The sequence below is a fragment of the Barbus barbus genome (assembly GCF_936440315.1).
Source record: "Barbus barbus genome assembly, chromosome: 17".
NCBI lineage: Eukaryota > Metazoa > Chordata > Actinopteri > Cypriniformes > Cyprinidae > Barbus > Barbus barbus.
This window is the reverse complement of record NC_136745.1, coordinates 19,626,143-19,646,764: the sequence shown is the minus strand read 5'-3', so window position 1 is coordinate 19,646,764 and position 20,622 is coordinate 19,626,143. Positions and strand designations below refer to the sequence as shown.

The 20,622-nt window shown below is 38.9% G+C and overlaps 1 protein-coding gene across 1 annotated transcript in view; it reads left to right on the top strand.

Annotated features, from left to right (window-relative positions):
- LOC306883740 (protein diaphanous homolog 2-like) overlaps positions 1-20,622 on the top strand; it is a 440,640-nt gene that overhangs the window by 355,570 nt on the left and 64,448 nt on the right. Inside the window, exon 27 of the mRNA XM_079439172.1 lies at positions 17,150-17,314. Within this exon, the coding sequence (XP_079295298.1) occupies positions 17,150-17,314 (165 nt within the window). The remainder of the gene's footprint in view (positions 1-17,149; positions 17,315-20,622) is intronic.

Here is a 20,622-nt window from a genome sequence, read left to right as displayed (position 1 = left end):
CTGTCAGAGTCTATTTGCCTCTCACACACTACAAAGTGTGTTTTTTTTTTCCCTTTCTTCCTCTTGTTCATTTTTATGTCACTTTTCCAATTATAAATTACATTAGTCTGTGTACAGGTTGAGCATCTGTTTCAGTCCTGTTTGGTTCGCCTCGTAGGGAAAAGGACTGACTTGCTCAGATCACCAGCTGGTCTCCATATAGCGTCTAATAAGGGTGTTGCGTTGCCTGGCACAGCAATGTGTCGCTTGCATAAATTCTTAGTTCTAGCAGAAACTGAGTGTGAGGGCGCGTGTGTGATATCTGCACAGTGGTAACAATGCTATTGTTATGGCGCTCCAAGGAGGAAGATGAGATCAGGCAAAGATAATCCAAAATAACAGTCTTTAATAACAGTCCACTCAAAAATGTGTAACACAGACAATAACTGACAACTGAAATGGGGAAAACTCAAGACCTATAAACCCAGGGGCTAATGGGATAATTAATGAAACAACAGGTGGTGACGATGAACTTAACAAGACACAGGCAAAAGCTAGGTCAAAAACAGAAACTCAACACAGACATGTGACAGCTAGCATTGTGTCTCTTTATCAATCTTGCATATTTGCCAGGAATCTGACTTATCAACCAGCTTGATCCTCTTTGATAACTTAATCCCTCCCAATATCTGCTTATCTTCTTCCAGTGAAGAGTATCTCCACCACTATCTAATGTGAGAATATTCAAATGCCTTTTCTTTTGAGGATTTTACCTTCTGTTTAGCTCGGCAAAAAAAAAAAAACTTTTTTTAGGTGCCATTTGATTAAAACGAATAAATAGAAGCTTAAATGAACAAGATGACCGAGGAGTTTTATTTAATGTGAAATCAGTTTAGTAGAATTCATTTCTCTGCATTGCAAATTGAAAATTTGTGTTACGTAAGTCAACGTATAAGAAAATGGCAACACTTATTCAGGGAATAAAGGGCCATGCGGTTTCTGCCACATACTTGCCACTCACAGCAGTTCAGGGAGATCACAGGAAGAAGCTTGTCAGTTCCAAGTTACAATTTGCACTAAAAGTATATCTCAGAGATTTGCTCTAACACCATATCTGTCTAGTGCCTAGCTTTTCATCGAGACAGAGGGGATGTAAGGAGATAAGATTTTCTCTTTCTCTAATTCCCTTATTCACTTTGACTATGTCTTAAAGTGGATTGTTAACTCTTTTTTTATGCTTCAGAATGAAAGAGAAAGTAGAGATAGTGAGCATTCTCAGAGGGATGCTTTCAACTGCTGCGGTGCCACAGGTTCAGCTACTGCTCTCCTGGGAATGCAGCAACACTTTAATTTTCCAAATTTACTTCATGAAACATTGCAGCAATTATAACACAGGCTCTGCTTTGCTAGCTAACGATAAAAGACACAATGGTAAGCGTCACAATTTGCATACGAATAAGGAATGCAAAGTACTAAAACAGCAGCAAAGTTCCCGGTCAGTATTATTTGATAAAGCTTCCAATCATTGTCGGTACTAATTCCAAATGATTGTTCCAAATATAGGCCTCATATTGGGGCGTGTGATCGTTTGAGGCCCCCGCACCTCCCCTCCATTTTTTTTAAATTGGATTTTGAAAATTGAAGAGCAGACATAAAACAGCAGTTATGGCTAATCTCGCATGGCAGCGTGAGGCCTGGCTCGGGATCCTCCTGGTGAGGATATATATGAGCTAATCAAGCAGGCCTGTGCACGTGTACACACATACCGGCTGATGAGGCATTATCACTTCCTTGTGGGATCATTTCTGTTCTATGGTTCTCTGGTGTTCTAGCTCAGAAATCTAATTAAAGGTAAAAATGAATGTGTATTTATAGGATTATCATGCTATTTAAACTAATATCAAAAGTTTAGACATACAAGTTTATATATATGTCAAAACTGTTGTAATAAAACTGCTGTATGTAATAAAATTAATTATTTAAAATATTATTACATTTGATATTTAATTTGAGTTACTATATGTACATTTACATATGCACATTTTTGTTATTTTAGTTGTGATGCACACTGTCACACTCTCTCTCAAAAAAAAAAAATACCTTTAGGGGTACAACAGCTTGTCACTGGGGCAGTACCCTCAAAGTTACATCATTGCACCCTTTTCACCCCTAAAGTATTTATAATAGTGCCATAAGAGTGCATATTACTACTAGCTCTAAGGTACTAATATGCACCCTTTAAGGCTAAAGAAGGTACAGAAGTGTCCCTTTGAGACCCCACTTTTCTGACAGTGCAACAATTTGTCACAGGGGCAGTAACCATAAAAGGACAACTTTGCACCTTATATACCCGTAAATAGTGCATATTAGTACCTTAGAATAGAAATATTATGTATACCCTTAAGATACTACTGTGACCTTGTAGAGGTAAATAACGTACAAATATGCCCCCATCCCTTACACCTTAACCCACCCTTAAACCTACCCATACCACCAAACCTGTCCCTAACCTTACACGTATCCCACCTCAATAGCAGCAGAAGTGTTTTGCAATACAGTATGAACACAACAAGTACATTGTACTTATTTTTTTAATGTAAGTACATAGTAGTTAAGGCCACCTAATATAAAGTGGGGCCGCTATAATTAACACTGAAATTATTCAGAGCTCATATCTGTTATTTTTGCAATACCACGATAGATGTGAAAATGAAATGCAAATATGTTCTGGTTTATTTCTGGTGTTTTCTTTTTCAGTGCGTATTGTTTTTTGATCAATGCATTGAGATGTGAGCAGAATGTTTTGTGTAATTACTGTCAGCAGAGAGACTGTTAAACTGCAGTCTCTTGCTCAGGCTGATTTATTCATGGAAAGAAGCCATTTTCTTTGTATGTTTACTAGTCACAACCAAGAGAATGCATATGATGTAGACAATTAAGCACCTAATTACGATTAGCCAAAGAGCAAAGCTTTTTCCTCAGTTCATATCTTCTCTTATTTTGGCATAATAAATGACACAAGCAGAATGAACGAGTGCATTGGCATTCACATGAATTTGCGGAAGTTAATGCAGTCTGCTAAAGGAACTGAAGAAATGAACCCGACTGGTTTGGAATTTTAGATGTTTCTACTGGAGAGCTCCAGATTGCGGCACAAAGCACTTATCTTTTATAACATAAAATATCTATATATATAAATAGACAGCGTAAAAAAAAGCAAATACAATTTATCTCTTCAGTTTTTTCCCCCAATCTCTATTCATAACAGACTAGTTCCTGTCACGTATGAAATAAGCACCTAATTTGCCCTTAGATGCAGGTCTTTATCACATCTGATTATGAATACTTCTTTTCTATTGAAGCTACTAAACCTGTAAGTGATTCATTACTGAGATGCTTCTTTGCTAAAACATCGAAATGAATCCATTCAGCCCTTCAAGCATCTTTGGAAGAGTTTACTCATAAATACATTTTTTATTTTTTTTATCTGTGTCTTTCACAGAGCGTAGAGCATCCGTTTAATGAATGGAAGTCTCTCAAAGTAACCTCTCTCTGGTCGGACGGAAAGTAGATAATAAAAAGCAGAGAAAAGGTAATTAGGAAAGTAAGTGGGTTAATGCGCTTTGGCTCTGAATTGCAGCGGTTAATGTTAATGAGAGGAGCCGGAGAGACTCTAAGATCCCTCATTGCGCAAATGAATGTCACCAAGTGCACAAAATGGCCGCCTCCGAATGGAAATGGAGTTCGCTTGTTTTCTTCCTACAACTCATTTCTGTCACCAGCACCTGCAGAAGGTGCCGAGCTCCATTTAGATTAATGCGGCTCCCATGCTGGTGGCATCTGGAGTGGCTCTTCCTGTGTAAACAGCCCAGAGTAGTTCCAGTCTGCACGCCCAATCAATCTCACTTATTCCCAATGATCTCTGCGGACAAAACGTGTCGACTTTCATATCTCTTTGTGTCTCTTCTTCTTCTTCTCAGTATTCACACAGCTTGCAGACCTCTTGTAGTTATATAAACAAATGTGGTGAAAGTCTGGGTGTTTATGGACTACTTCTATCATTTTCGATCCTTTGAAAGCGCTTGAAGCATCTCTCTGAGATGTGTGTTTGGAGAATAGACGTTAGTGTTCTTTTGTGCAGGTTGAAGACAGGACTTTTCAAATGTCTGTTTACTGGGCAGGCATCAGGCTTGCCGGCATGCGCCATGGCTCTCCCTGCAGAGGCTTGATGATATATTTATGGATTTTTCACTCTTTTCCCTGGCCTTAATCAAAGTGCAGGCATGTCAAGGTTGTGGCAAACATTTTCATTGCTGATACTCTGCTTTGCCAGAGGTTTTAGCTGATCCATAGCACCCTGGATGAGCATAATGAGAGACGATTCGTTAGCGCCAAGATGCTCGAGTAGCTCTTGAAGTTTATATTTCAGGGAGAAATAGTCTCATGTAGCTGATACTACCACTGTCATTAGGCGCCGGAAAATACAGTTATGCTAAGTGGATGGATTTATCTGTTTGTGGGTGTTTTTCTCTGTTTGGTCGTTGGGGGCTACAGTTAGGAGGGAAGCCACATTTAGCTGCGGCAACAATTTCATAAAAGGTTGCACAGTGGGAAGTAGATGGCCTGTCAAACTACCTTCTCGCCATGCACATCTCAAGAGCCAAAGTAAGATCTTCTCTAGACGTTTTGTTATTGTAAAGGATACAATAGTCAAGTGTGCCCAGCCAGTTACGTATCCATCATACGAAGTGTTTTACCACCGAAAATGTGCTTTTTTCCTCTCTCTGTCTCGTATTAAAAAGGAGTTGCTATTTGTGTGTAAACTATGTGGCTTGTGAAAGGCTTGTTTTTTGATATTGAAAGCAGCTGTCAGACAGATGATGCCTGGGCGCAATCCACATTTCCATTTGTACTTGTGTCTCTCTGCAGCTCTCTGGCACTGAGAAGGTACAGTGTTTTGAAATTAGATATCAGCCTCCACAGAGCTGGACTAGAAATGGGGGAGGAAAAAATAAAGTGTCAGAGAGATAGACGGATTGACGGGTTGATATAGTTAGCTTGACAGATGGTTCTACATGAATATGCCAGTGGAACAATGTTTAAAGAGCTTCAGAAAGGGGAAGAGGAGGAGAGGAGTGAGCGAGCGATGGATGGAAGGATGGACGGAAGAGTGAGAGGCAGGTAGAATCTAGAGTGAATTATGGGGAACTGGTTGTAAGACACTTTGATATTCACACGCTGGAGCACAAACACATAGCTTTGGGCGATTCATCAGCTGTCAGTGTTCAGCCGGCTGGTGTGCAGTTATGTATGGCATAAAGGCCTTCGCTATCCCTCTTTCTTTCTCTTCAATTAATGTGCACAAAGCCAGGAGGGGGAAAAAACCCCACAAATTTTCCACCATGTTGCCGCATCATCACAGTAGGCACTTTCCATTTATTGAAAAATATATATTTGTAATGCACTAAAGTCAGTAATGCCAGTTTTTTTTTTTTTTTTTTTTTTTTTTTTGGTCAGAGCTATTATGTAACACAAAATTAACCTAGCATGAGAAGTAGCTCGTTTTAAATCCACTAAATGTCTATAATCCCACACACCTCCCTACAGTGGTGATATGCACTCAGCACGTTCATGTGCAGACAGAGCAAGAATGGCAGGCAAACATCAACAACCCAATCTTCCTTCCTGGTATTGTAGTACTTTTACTAACTGTGCTATAAAGTTTTCTCACCGGTGAATGACACATGATGTAGCCCTGCTCTGCATATTTTACATGTCTCGCGAGTCGCACTTAGTTAACACACCCGGTTCAGATAACCAGCTCGTTAGAAGAGAGCTACGTGCAAGAACTGTGCTCCGATTGACATGCTCCCTACACAGTGTTCATTGCTCCCTACTCCCTGAGAAGGGGAAATCAGTTGAAGTTTATTTCACTTCGGAACATTCATTCACAAATATTTTTCAATGTTTTAATGTCCTTGCATTGCATAAATGTGAAGCTTATATAATATTTAGTGTGACCTCCTCCTGAGGTTGACAGTCTGCAGTTTTCTAAAAGTTATAAGCGTCCTTTCATTAGCCTTTTGTCTGAATGGCTTCATTGACTTAATTCTGTACACTGTTTGTGGAAAGTGCCAATTCACATTGTCAAGAAGGTTTTTTTTTTTTTTTTTTCATAAGCAGCGCTTCAGGGTTTCTTTCGTCTTTAGTTTAATAGAAATCCACAACCTTGGATCAACCGCATTATATCCTTGCATATCCTCAACTTTCTGTGAAGTCGTCACTCTCTCACGATGTCAGATAAAATGTGCAGGGCATGTGCTGTCACCAATACACAAGCAATATCTTCAGTTACATTCAAGCTAAAAAATTTTTTTTTTTTTTGAGGATACTTTTTCTGTTTGGTGCTGAATAGGAAAGGACAAATGAATGCATCGCTTTCATCACCGCTGTAACCGTCCAGCATTCAGCAGCACTCTAAAACATTTCACCTAAGTCTTTCCGCTGTAAAACACCTCTGTGCTGGAGGGATATTCACACTCCCTAAAGGTGTTTGCGTGAAGGAGCGTCAGCTCTGCGACATGTTTCTGATCAGCCCCGGCTGGAGCAGACAGCTTTTTCACATCCCCTCTGTTATATCACAAACAAATATTGTGTGGGCGCCAGTTTCCTGTCACTCATTAGACTTTAATGATTCGCAAATCCACTTGCCTTCAGGATACGTGTCTCATTCTCCTTGTCAGTTCAGCATCCCTGTAAAGCTCCTCAGCTTTTGCTGGAGAAACTGTGAGAGATCATTTTATCTCACACTTGATTGCCAGATAATTATCAGTTAATTATTCAGAGCCTTAAATTAATTTGCTAAAAATAGTGGCTGTGCCTTCTTGTCTCCACTGGAGACTGTTCCATTATTCCAGCGTGCTCTCCTCCCCCCAGACTTGACACGGGTCGGCAGTAGATGTATGACGGTGTACCGTAAATATGATTTTCATTTGTATCATGTCTGCACTTAATCTAATCAGAGAGAGCCCGCACGCAAGAAAAATGTCCCTTCTATAGCCAGCAGGGTGCATGCAGAACTCGATACCTAAATTTGCTGATTATTACTCACTGGACCAGCTGTGAACATGAGCCTTTATAGATTGCAACAGCCTATATTCACAGCACACTGTATGCATTCAGTGCAACATCTGTTCATGAGCTGTGTTGTTGTCGTCATTGTGTTTTGCTGTTAAAGTTTACATGGTGAGATCAAGAGAGCAGGGTGATTGATGACAAATAATAATCAGGATATGTAATGAAATTTAATGATTTATTTTTATGTAAACAACATATACATAGTTATATATACATTTAAAAAAATTACATTTACACTTTTATTCAGCAAGGATGCATTGAATTGATTAAAAGTGGCAGTGAAGACATTTATAATGTTATAAAAAACATTCTATGTCATATAACTGCTGTTCTTTTGAATGTTCTATTTATCAAAAAATCCTGAAAAGGGTATCACCATTTCCATTGTAATATTAAGCAGCACAACTGTTTTCAACACTGATGATGATAAAAAAAAATGGATATAGAATCAAATAAGCATATTAAAGGTGCCATTGAATGGAAAACTATATTTACCTTGGTATAGTTAAATAATAACAGTTCTATACATGGAAATGACATACCGTGAGCCTCAAACACCGTTTCCTCCTTATGTAAATCTCGTGAATGCAAAAGACCACTGAAAAATAGGCGAATCAGAACATAACCGACTGTGACGTTACAGTCGGGATCACTAGTATGTAGGCCCCCAACATTTGCATATACCCGCCCATGTTCTAGGCCAGCCGCCAGCCGAACCATCAGAAGTTCTGCAGGTATTGTGAAGAAACAAGCAAGGACAACAGCGAAAATGGCAGATCATGGAAATAAATGTTATGTTCCAGGCTGTGCAGGAGATGTGAAGTGCAGGGATGGGTTGGTGTCTTTATTCAGAAAGGCACGTAAAGCAAATAACACGTTCTAATAAAATAACGCGAGCCACTAGCGGTAGCCTGTTACATTACAGAACATAAGATTTCACTTACCACATAAACAGAGTAAGGAGAGATGACTGAGGATAATGTCGAATGATTTACAGATCTTGAGCACCACTGACAAGCATCTGATCTTGTAAAATGTGTGGTAAGTACTGGCGCTCCATAGTATAAACAGAGCACGTGTGATGACTAAAAAACGATCCTGCATTCCAAAGCAGTTTCAATGCCCTGCATATTAATAGCAGCTCCCTGATGCCCGCATTTTATATACAGTATAATTACCCAACGATGTAACTGCGCGAGATTGAAATATATATGAAATATATATTTTTCCTGCTGTGTGAGCTACTGAAATGAGTCGCACTGTGAAACAGCCAATCAGAGCAGAGCTCAACATTATTATTCATGACCCTTCCAAATAATGTAATAACAGACCATTTAATTCTAGGGACAAATCCTAGGGTTTTAAATGGACATGTAAAACCATTTCTGGAGATTTTCTGCCCTTACCTAAGCCACATACCCTCTGTGTAGATGTCACAGAACAATTTAAAATATTGTATCAATGCATTCTATGGCACCTTAAAAATTATTTCTGTAGGATCATGTGACACTGAAGACTGGAGTAATGATGCTGAAAATTTGGCTTTGCCCTCTAAGGAATAAATTACATTTTAATATACTAAAACAGAAAACAGTTATTTTAAATTGTACTAACATTTGACAGTATTACTGTTTTTTACTGTATTTCAAATAAATGCAGACTTGGTGAGCATAAGAGACATTTATATATAAAAAAAAAATAGAAATAAAAACCAACCATAATTATTTCAAATGATTAAAATGGCAGGCTAAAAATCAGCTATTTATTTGCTTGACTAATATATCATGACTATACTGTATAAGTAGTTCAAGGTCCATCTAGCGTTACACGGGTACTTCAGTAGATTTCTTTTTTTGGTCTGGACACTTCATTAAGCTGAAGTTCCTACGAACAAAGAAATGTGTTAGTGGTCTTTTAATGGAATTCATTGGCTTAAGGAATCGAAATGTTCCTTCAACTCTTCAGCTCTGGTGTGACCTGCTGTTAGGCTGAAGACTGGGAGGATGATAAGGATATTGAATGGAGCTGTTGCCTGTCACAGCACCCTGCTGCTTCAACAGGAAGAGACTGATCAATACTTCACATACTCTCTCTCTCTCTCTCTCCGGGTGTGTGCACATGTAACAATCTCACAGAGGCTGGCAAACATCCTGAGGATGAGTTGCCCAGCCTATCCAAATAGTTGTTCATTTGAACGTGTCGGAATTGATTTCCTTGGAATAAATAAATAGACTCTCATTAAAGTAATAACAACCACAAGATACGGAATGAAATGAAATAAAATAGAAAACAAAAAGGAGAAAGGTTCGCTTTGCAGCAAAAGTGCTCACAATCGATCCAATTTGTGCAGAGCTAAAAGCATTTAAGTGCTTAGACCAGCTATTTGTACAGAAGTTTATATGTCCAAAAAAAGAGAACCTCCCATTCTATTGACATTTAAAACACTTAGTCGTCTGGAGGCGTACTTCAAAGTCAGCTCAGCAGGGACTCCCATCAGAACAGTCCTACTAGTCTTGATTACAGGCATGCTCAGGAAATATATTAACCACCCTCCTGAGAACCACTCTCACGCTCATTTGAACCACCATCACTGATGGAAAGGTAAAATGGAGGGTATACCTTATTAGGCCACTGCTTTTAACCAGCTAGGCAAGCTTGCACCACCATTAAAACGATTATTTCCACAGATTTCCTCTTCTTCTGTCTTTGATTTACCTCACATTATTAGTATCTCTCTCTCTCTCTCTCTCTCTCTCTCTCTCTCTCTCTCTCAGAGCAGCCTGCTGTATGCCGATGTGGTTTTCAATTAAAATGAAGAAGCGTGCAATTGTTCTCATTTCAGCAGCTGTATGATAGCAATCGCTGAAACCAATTGTGTAATTCATGTAATCACAGAGCAGTTTGTTAGGAGTGTTAAACTTAATTACTAGCAGGTGAAGGCATGCTGAGAGATACACTGAGAGGAGGCACCTATAGCATAAGCAACATCTTCCTGAGGGATACTATCAGGTGCACGGTGTACTTGGCTGTAGGATAAATTTCAATCACCCAGTCTGTAAAATAGCACCTTTTACAGATCTGGATTAGAACACATTATTTTTGCCTTTGAAGGACACCAAAGAAAGGGTTGTTTTAAATGGAAGTTATCAATTGTATCGCTTTGTGAAGGACATTTCCAAATGGTTGTTAGTCAAGTATTTGTACAGTGGACGAGAAAGTCATACATTAATGTACAATACCGTTCAAAAGTTTCAAATCACTATTTTTTATTTTTTTAATTCAGCAAGGATGCATTGAATTAACATAAGACATTTATAATGTTATAAAAATTATTTTTCAGAAATTCTGTAAGGCTTCTTTTAAAAACATTTTAAAAATCTTACTAAACCCAAACTTTTGAATCATGTTCTGTCCTTGTGATTCAGTAGCAGTTAATATTCTGAGTAAAATTTGAGCAAAATAAATAAAATGAGAATTTCTGAATACAAGTCCTTGGGTGGATGACATTTATCTTAGTAGTATGTTTTGCTGTTGTACACCCAAGGAATAAATATATTGCTTACATATTCTCTTTTTGTTTTTTACCAACTGCCAAATGGAGAAACAGCAAGCAATTGAAATATATTTTCAAATGGGCAATATTTGATGCAGAAATGTAATTTACCAATGCAGTTTTAACAGTTAAAAATACATTTTAATGCTACTGTTATGCAAGTTATCATGTGGATGACTTTTTATAATGTGACAGGGCACCGATGTGAAAAATAGAGTGTGTTGAACCCTTTGGAGAATCTATGAGACACAGCATTGATATGAAAGATGACCTTCGCTGCGGCACATTACATGTCCATATATGATGTTCTGGAGCACGCAGCTTTAGTCAGAATAAAAAATCCCATGTCCTGAAAACTTCACACTTCCTCTGATGGCTTTGCTACGGTGGCCGAGAGAGCTCAACATGCTGCAACTTCAGAAAACACATGCAAATAGAAAAAGCACCAGCAAATCAAGAAAACATCATCAATTTGACAGCAGGTGCTGCAAATGCTCACAACACAAACAAATAAAGAAATGTACTGCAAATGCTCACAACACAGCCAAATAAAGAATTTTATTTGTTTCTTTATTTGGTTGTGTTGTGAGTATTTGCAGTGTGTTTCTTTATTTGGTTGTGTTGTGAGCATTTGCAGCGCATGTGTTGTCAAATTGACGAAGTTTTCTTAATTTGCAGGTGTTTTTTTTTTCTATTTGCAGCACATTGAGCTCTCTCGGCCACCGTACGTTGCTGTGTTAGTGTATCTAATCAACACACAGCCTTAAGGTTTCTATATGTGCCGAGCCACAGACTGTTAGTTCACCTGTAGGCACGGGATGTTGAAGTCCATTTTCTTTCTTTTTTTTTTTTGAAACCCTCTATTTTCTACTGTTTTTCACTTGGGCTTGCACCTCGTACTCACTGTTTGCTCCATCCTGCAGTTTTGATGATTGTTTGGCCAGCTCTCCACAAGCTCCCCTTCACATGCATCTGGATACTGGCACGATAATCATCCGAGACCCATCTCCCAGATCCATAAATATTTAATTTGCAGAGATGCAGAATAAATTGACAGTGAAATTGACTCTGAATCCTGCTTTTAATTTTTCAAATGAAGAGGAAGAGAGGGCCTCTCCGCGCTGACGTGACAGTGATCGTGATGTGACAAGAGGTCCCGACCTCCCCGGCGAGGCAAGGGGAGGAAGGAATTCACTTATCCGCCGCCTCACCGCTACCATCGACACATCACATCCCGATTATTGCTGGGGGCAAAGACTTTAATTACTAGCCTGTGTTTGGAGGTGAAATTAGACCCCTAGCTCTGTAGGTTAATGTGGGAGTGTAGAACACACAGCCTGCAGGAGGAGACTTGCACTGATGCAACACATCTGATCTGCATGCACAATTCACTCTCAGCTGTCAGCTCCACTCACTGATAAGAGAATTGAGAGAGTCTGAGTGCCAATGAAGGTGTGGATGTTAAAATACCTCATTTCCATTTGTTTCGTGTCTGTTTGTGTGTGCCCACTGATGCATGTCTGAGGGCCCGTGTGAGCTCTCACTTGTAAGTGTGCACTGCCACACAGAATATGTTAACATTCGTTTTGGTTATAAACAATTGTCAGGACTGTATTCTGTAACTGAACTTATGAAGAATGTCATACCAGTTTGGAATGACATTGGGGTGAGTAAGTGATGACAATTTTTATTTTTAATCCTAAGTATTCTTTTTATGATTGTTACGCAGTCTAACACAGAAAGAAAGAGAGAAAATAAATAAATATGATAATAATAGTTGTATATATTGTATATATGAAGGGGGATGGATAAATAAAATATTTGTATATATTTAGGCAGGGGTTACTTAATACGAGATCAACATATTTTCATACAGTCCTTTTGAGTTTGAAATCCCCTTTCCTATGTAATATTGCTTATGTTAGATAAATCTAAAAAGCTACCCAGCACAACTTGAAATGCTTCGTCTGTCTACACCATTGCGCAAAGGCTTCTATTTCATTTCAATTTCAGAGAGAATAACCAATGTGCCTCCCTATCTTGTGTACAATTCAGAATGGGTGAATCAGCAGAAATGTGTCCCATTCTTTTCCTTTCTGCTCAAATATTCCGCAGCCACACAAAATGAGTTATCAAAATCTCAACGCTCATCAGTTTCATTACTGCCTGAGCAATTACCTACCTTTCCCCTTTTAAAAAATTTGTTTCAGCCATGGCTGTTCTCATTACTGTTCCAAATCACAGCATGCTAGGCTCGAGTTTCTGTCAATAATAGGCCGTTAATCAGTAGCGTGCTCTCCAAATTTTCCAGAGGTACCCTAACAGGGTGTGAGCGAAGTTTTTTGATTGAGTTCAGATGCTTGATTGCTTGTACAGCTGCACAATGCGGCATAATTACACGTGGAAGAGGCGGCAGAGATACTATCTGACAGCCTTGGCTGTGTTGGCAGCTTTTAAGAGCAGACAGGACTGCGATGGTAGCGTGCTGGAAAGGCGCGTGGCGGTAAGCCTGTCCGTGGTATTCTGTTGATCCCCATCCAAGGTCTTGTGTTAATTACTTTGGATGCAGTCCAGAAACACTCAAATAATTCAGAAAACTGTGACATTCAATTTGGTACAATTCAAATCATTTTCATGGTTTACAGTGAACCCAACTTCTTCTCCAATATTTTCATGCTACAGATAAAACTCTTCTTCGGGTTCACGAGGAATGGGCTTCTATTATTTTTATTCATGTTTGCCTGAAGGGAAGTGTCATTATTTGGCACTCAGATTGTTTCGTGGAGATGAATGAGGTGGCCCTTTATTTTACTGTTCATTTTCATTGTCACGAATGATGCAAGTACACAGTAAGTGCCATTCAATGATTTAAAGGGCTAGTTTACTAAAACATGAAAATTCTCTCACTATTTACCATATTTTGGTCGCTTCTGGACACAAAGCCTATCATATGGCATAGAACTTTTATGTTTGACTGAATTTCAAGGCAGGATTGATTAGAATATCAATATTGGAATAGCTTTATATAATATTGTATAACTTCAGTGAATTTTGAACATTAGATTTTTTTTTATATATTACATTTATATTTAGTTTTTGCTGTAGTTCATTGTTTTGATCTCACTGTCCTTCAGAAATGTTTGTGTTCCACAGAATAAAGGATTGGGACAACATGAGGATGAGTAATAATGAGAGATGTAATTTTTTTTTTTTTTTTAGAAAACTACTCCTTTAATATGTGTAACAGTGTATTCTGCTTTCAGTGGATCAATACATCTGACAAAGAGAGACCCTCTCATACACTGCAGGGCCGTTCTCTGTCTGTGCCATTTCCAAACACCAACAACTGCCGCATCACGATTGGAAATATCTTTTCATTCCTCCATCTCCCGACTGCAAGCCATTAGTTGCCCATAGACCACCAAAAAAATAGATGCTTTTCTGCCCTATTCTCTCTGGACGAGTGCTCTAAAGCCATGAATGCGGTGCCTGTTGCCAGCCTGGCGAGAGTGCGGCCACCTTCCACTCGGAGCTGAGGTGGGATGCATGTAGTTTGGCTGTGGGGCTTGAGGGGGAAAGTCAATCCACACTAAAAGCTTAGTTGCTGCCTTTCAGCATAGAGCCAGGAGGCACATAGAAAAGCATTAAATAAACATTAATGGAAGTGGGTTAGGAGAGATTTATTAAGGAGGCTTTTTGGCCTTGCCTAAGGGAGCCATGCACCATTTTATTCACTCATACGAGCACACAGGTAAACAAACAGGGTAATTTATGGCTTCAGAGGTGGCAGTGTTTGGAATTCACTTTCTGGACATTTTTTAGAGTAAAACAATTGTTTTTCACACCGTCTCACATAATTTTAAACATTTATCATGTACTGAATGGATGATGTGCGGAATCTCTTCTCTGGGCTTTTTTGTTGGAATTTCATTAAAGTAGTTTTAAGTAATGAAGTTAAAGGGAGTTTTTACACAATTTTTTCTAACGCCGTCTTGTCAGATCATTTCGCAGAGACCACTTATTTGTATAGAGAGCTAAAAACGGAACACATTTCTATAAGACAGGAATGCTATCCTTTCTGTATAGTGAAATATGGGATGTTGCTGGGGAAACTTGTGTTCGTTCTTTGCTTTGAGGACAGCTGTAGAGGGAGACAGAGAGAGAACCAACAGACGGCAGTTGCTTTGGAGAATGTAGCGAATAATGTTTTATCCAGGAACTTCTCTCCACCCCAGCATGTGAAGCAGAGGTGACACGGGTGACAAAGAAGCATGAAGAGTGTACTTTGAAAGTTCTTACAGAGGTAACGGAAAAGAGAGAGAGATTGAGGCAAAGAAAAAGCGAGAGGAGGAGTTGAAGGAATTGCTTTTGGAGGAGAATTCGGGACTGATATTGGACCGTGCATGTCAGCCGTTGTCAATGTGACAAATCTTTGATGTGGAAATAATAGCCGGTGAGGGCTCGGCCCAGTCCTGTGGAACTACGTATGACTGTGATGGGCTGTTGTCAAACACACCCACATATACTCGAACGCTTTCTCTCTGGCACAGGCAGTATTTTTGCCACTGTATCCAATCAAGAAAGCTCTGTTGCTTTGATTTTGCTATATCCACATTCCTCGTCTTAAACAGAGCTTGCTCAAATACAAGATATTAAAGTATGTGGGGTTGAAAACGTTGCACAACCTGTTGAGGATTTTTGTTTCATTTTTTGGCTTAAAAGAAACAGGAAGTCATTTTGCACTTGTCAAAAGAGCTCATAAAACTCAGCCCCAAGGACAAAGACGTGCACACATTCAGACACTATTGCAGTTATTTCCGTTCAGGCTCTTAGGACTCCCGCAGTGAAAGGCTGGGACTGTGAGAATACAGTAGTTTGTGTAAGCCGTAGCAATATAATGGGCCAGCGTTGAGTATAAACCTTATATGCTCTAATTATTCTACTCTTTACTCATTTTACCACACATACTGCACATATAAATATAAAGGCTTTTTTATTGGTTGGATGGATGGAATGGAATGATAAAACATTTTTTTTTTTCTAATTGTTTTAATTTTGCTATTAAACTTTTATGCATTTTGAAATTGGTGTTGAATTAAACTTTATACAAACTTTCTTTAAGGAAAATGTTGTGCAATAATTTTCATTTTCAAATTTACAATTTCTGTATAAAAACGTCTTAATATTTTGCATAAAAGTTTTTAAATGTGTGATGAACAAGAATTCAAACTTTGTTTACCGCACTTGATGAAACCTCCATAATTTAGATCTTTTCAACCTGAAATGTTTTTGCGCCTCTAGTGTCACCAAATGGATTCGTAATAATAAACAAAGATCATTTTCATGCAGGTTTCCTGAACACTCTGCCCATCTGCTATTAGTTGTACAAACAGATAGTCTGGTAGTGTTTCTGTCTCGGCATGGTTGTCAAACTCGTACAAACAGAACAATACTTTGTCTCACAAAGCCACAGTATTTGCACTTTATGGGAAAATTAAGCTTCAACTGGCATTATCGACAGTACACATTAAACTGGGATAAGAGAAAGTATTATAACACTGACAAATGACACACTTCAGCTTTAATGATCAGGCAAAACCTCTCAATTCAATTTCTCATCAGAAAACATAAGAATATAGTTTGATGGTTCCATTCAACCTGTTGCAAACAGATGTTTTTGGGACAGCACTCGTATCCTATAATGGCTGTTAAACAATCTGACTCACGTCTGAGCAGTTGATATAAATAGCTTGAATAAAATGCCAGACGTGGATTTGATATAGCCTCTCTGTTCCTTCAAAAGGGCAAACCCGGGCCATCTGCACCGCTTTGAATCCAGGAGACACAATCACCTAGAAATGGCGCCTGAATATGTGCAGCTAAATCACAGTCTATGTACGGCATGCGGCAAAAAGAAAGCAAGGCTCTATTGACGCGTACTACCTGTTTGTTTGTTTGCGTGTGTGTGTGTGTGTGTGGTTTACGAGGCCGAGGACCCACGTGTGTCTCGTGAGCTGCAAGATGGCACATCCCCGACAGGAGCTGTCAATAGCCATTCAGTGAAAGATCCTGCCTTCATCTGCTCTTTAAATTACAGAGCGCATCTCTCATAGGGGTTCGCGTGCTCGCTGACCCCATTCTTGTTGAGAGAAACAATGAAACAATGACTGCAATAAGCTATTCACTCTAGCATCTGTGTTAGTCCCCCAGACTATGAAATGCTCCTCTATCACTCCTGGACTGGCGCTAATAGCTCAGTGCACCAATGACTCCAAACTTAGAGAGGATATTAAATGCCTCCGTTTGTCTCACTTGACCTCTGCAGAGAAGCAGTGGTTTTTCTCAGTGTTCCACAGGTGACCTCTTTGTTGAAGGACTGTGGAAAGGATTTGAAGGGCAGGTAGTTGGTTTGTTTGTTGTGTGTTTTAACATAGCTATGGCAATGCAGCGCTTGTCCTTCCTTAACCGTATCCTTCTCACGGCTTCTCCAAGCATTCACGAGAGCAGTACGAGAAGCTCTCCACCATGCACAAGAACATGCAGAAGCTGTACGAGAGCCTAGGGAGCTACTTCGCCTTCGACCCCCACATCATCAGCATTGAGGACTTCTTTGGAGACCTGGCTAACTTCCGCAACCTCTTCATGGTGAGTATGGCAACACTGTCACCTGTTTATCCTCACAAGAGTGCTTTTTTCTTCTGCTCTTTGCACTCCTCAAGGCTGAAGAGAGTCGGATATTTTCTGTATAAATCTGATTTCCAAAAGAGTCTTCGAGAGCAGGTGCAGATAATATTCTAATTAATGTGTCCAATGCTTTTTCCTCAGCTAGACGGCACAGGTCAGGGTTACTGGATAACAGTATGATTAAGTTTAGGATTGCTTTGACAGCTTCTATCGCTTGGAATGTGAAAGCGCAATTCTCTCTCTAACCTCATCGCTTTCTCTTCTCTGTACATATACACCGATTTTATCAGTACATAGTTTTAAGAGCTCTAAACTAAAGCTGCTGGCCTTGTCTTAAGTGCTTGTGGTGATTTAGCTTTTTTTTTTTTATCACATTTGATAAAGACATTTTCCTCACAGGGGTGAGGAGATGGAAGGTCAGGCTTATTGGGCAGATTAAAGCATACATAAACTGTGCTGAGAATGGAATGTATAATGTATTACCAAACGTGTGGCTCCTGTGCAGATAAAAGAGTCTCAGAAGCTTCTTATCCTTTCAGAGTTTCGTTAGCTTCTGTATTTGGTGGATATCAAGGCAACGCCTCTTCCCTGTCAAAAAAAAAAAAAAAATCCCAGTTTGGGGTTTAGGCAGGTAGGACTAGGTTATTGCTGATAGGATGGGATTTATCCAGACTGAGTGTGAAACCAAAAGAGGCGATCTCACTGTACAAAGAAGATATGAGATTCTCTGCTAATTGATATTTTTTAGGTTCTTTGAGCCTGACTTAAATTTGCTTCTTATAATCTAAATGGGTTTTAGGGATTATACAAATGAAACTTTATGAAACCTTTTATGCAAAATATTAATAAGCTTTATAGAAAATCTTTCTTGAATTGTGATTGTAAAATTATTTATTTATTTTTATTTGTTATTTAATTATTCATATTTACATAAATTCAAACATTTTAAAAAGAGTGTTTTAACATACAGGTTTTAAAACTTGTATGTAAAATATTTATTGTAATATACTTATTTTATAATACTTTAATATTGATCATTTATAATCATTAAACATTATAGCTATTCATATTTTTATAATAATTTAAATTAAGTAATTTGCATGTACACTAAAAAATGATGTAGAAACAATTTTCACTCAGAAAGTGCTAGTAAATTTCACAAACAATTCCAAAGAAACATCAAGTAGCAAAAAGTGTAAAGAAAGAAAGTGTACAAGAAAAACGGTATAATTTTCTCATAAAACCATTACCAAAAAAAAAAAAAAAACTTTTCTGTGAAGTTTCTTAATATTTTGCATAAATGTTTTGATAAAATTTTACATTTTCTATGCACCCTGCACAAGAAAGCACAACAAACTTTAGTTTACTGCACATGACGAAACCTTCATGCCGAGCAATTCTATTGAATGGAGAACATTGCATTAAAAACTCAATTTGCAGTACAGTTCAAAGAACATTTACCATTTGAGTGTTAGCTTCACTGTGGTTAAGGACACCCTGGGATTGGGGTAATTTTGATTCGTAAATGGAACCTTAATATTGGCTTTAGGAGGAGGGCAGAATGCCTCCACACAAAGCAGCCTCTGGAGATTTTTATTTTTTTGCACATATTTAAGTGTTTCCTCATTTTTCCTGCTTGTGCCTATATTTCATCTCCCCTCCAGCAAAAAAAAAAACAAACAGAAAAAAACGATAACACGATGTCCAGAAGGTGTGCTCAAAGTCTTCAAAACCCATTACAGTGAATGGCAAGGTCTCCTTGTCTGTGGCTTCTTTCTCACCCCTTTCTCACAAGCATATCTAAAAACCAACTTTCATTCACCCTGATCAAAGTCTAGCAACACCTGACACGGCACTCCCTCCAGGATGCAGCATGGATGGCTGTAAAAGGGGCATCTATCAAAATAAATTATTCTCTCAAGCATATAGCTGTTTATGAATAAGTTATCACTGATTTAGACTTCAATGCTGAGAAGAGCAGAGTTGGCGGAGAACACAAACATAGCTGGATGTCCAGTGGCACCGGGAACATTCCCTTTGTGGCGTCTTACTCCTGTTTTTTTTTTTTTTTTATGTAAAAAATCCAGAAGGCCAATCAAGCTTATAATGCATTAGTAAAAGGGCTCTTGTGATGTGTGGTGGGAATGTTATTAGGCATAATTAGGCATAAAAGTTGAACATTATGAAATCATTATTTTGGTTGCTTGGTTTTGCCACAAAGCCCTGCCCACTGTGAAATCCCATTGGTCCAAAAGCCTCAAATACGCCTAGATGCAGTAAATTAATTGTCACATCATGTCCGATTTTAAGCACACATTCGAAAATGTACTTTGTGTCTCTTTGGGAAAGGGAAAGGTTATGAAAGAAATTTATATTCATTATACAGCCTCTACATAATGTGTTCCACCATAGCATATTTATGGCACCTCATAGTTTTATCAACATTTATCCTCAGAAATGACCCACATTGCTGTATGTTAAATTGCCTGAGTGACACATCCATTTGGTAGGACAAAAAAAGCCTCGCCTGCCAGTTCTCATGAAGCGCGCACACTCAGATAAGAGAATCCATTAGCTGTATTTCTTTTCAGGGTCAATAGAAATGAAATTTGATTTCAGCACATGAATGTTGTTTCAGATCGTCCCGTCAGTTTATCCAGTGCATTGCCAGAGTTGAGCTAGAGAGAGAGAGAAACTCCCTCTGCGTCTTCGTCTACTGTATGTAATCCTGACTAGCGGCTGTGGATGAATATCAGTATATTAATGCCTTATCAAAGCGCAGCAGATGGTGATGAACTAACAGTCTCACTTGTTAATTGAGCGAGCCACTGATTACACCAATGAAGTCAGCAGAGGTTGAGCCACGGTGGTGGTGCATGACAAGCATGACTCAGCTAATCAATAGAAAGCACGTGTGTGCATTAGTGAGCGTGCATCTCTGGGTGAATGCGTGCGCAAAACAGTCACCGAGGGCCATTGGCTTTATCTATTATGTCAACCCTGGGAATAATGATAATGATGATGCAAATAATGGAGATTGTGATGTCACTGCTGCTGATTTTTCATTTCAATCGCACAGCGACTGTGAGTGATTGCAATGAAACCCAATGGAGTGTCCCTTCAGATTAGTCTAATATTTGAGTCAACACACAACATCGGCCACTTTTCACTCTTGGCAGTTTTGTAGGCCTCTCACAGCCTGTTGAAAACTAATGGGGGATATGATCCAATAAATAAATAAATAACTTACTCACTCACATATCATCAAA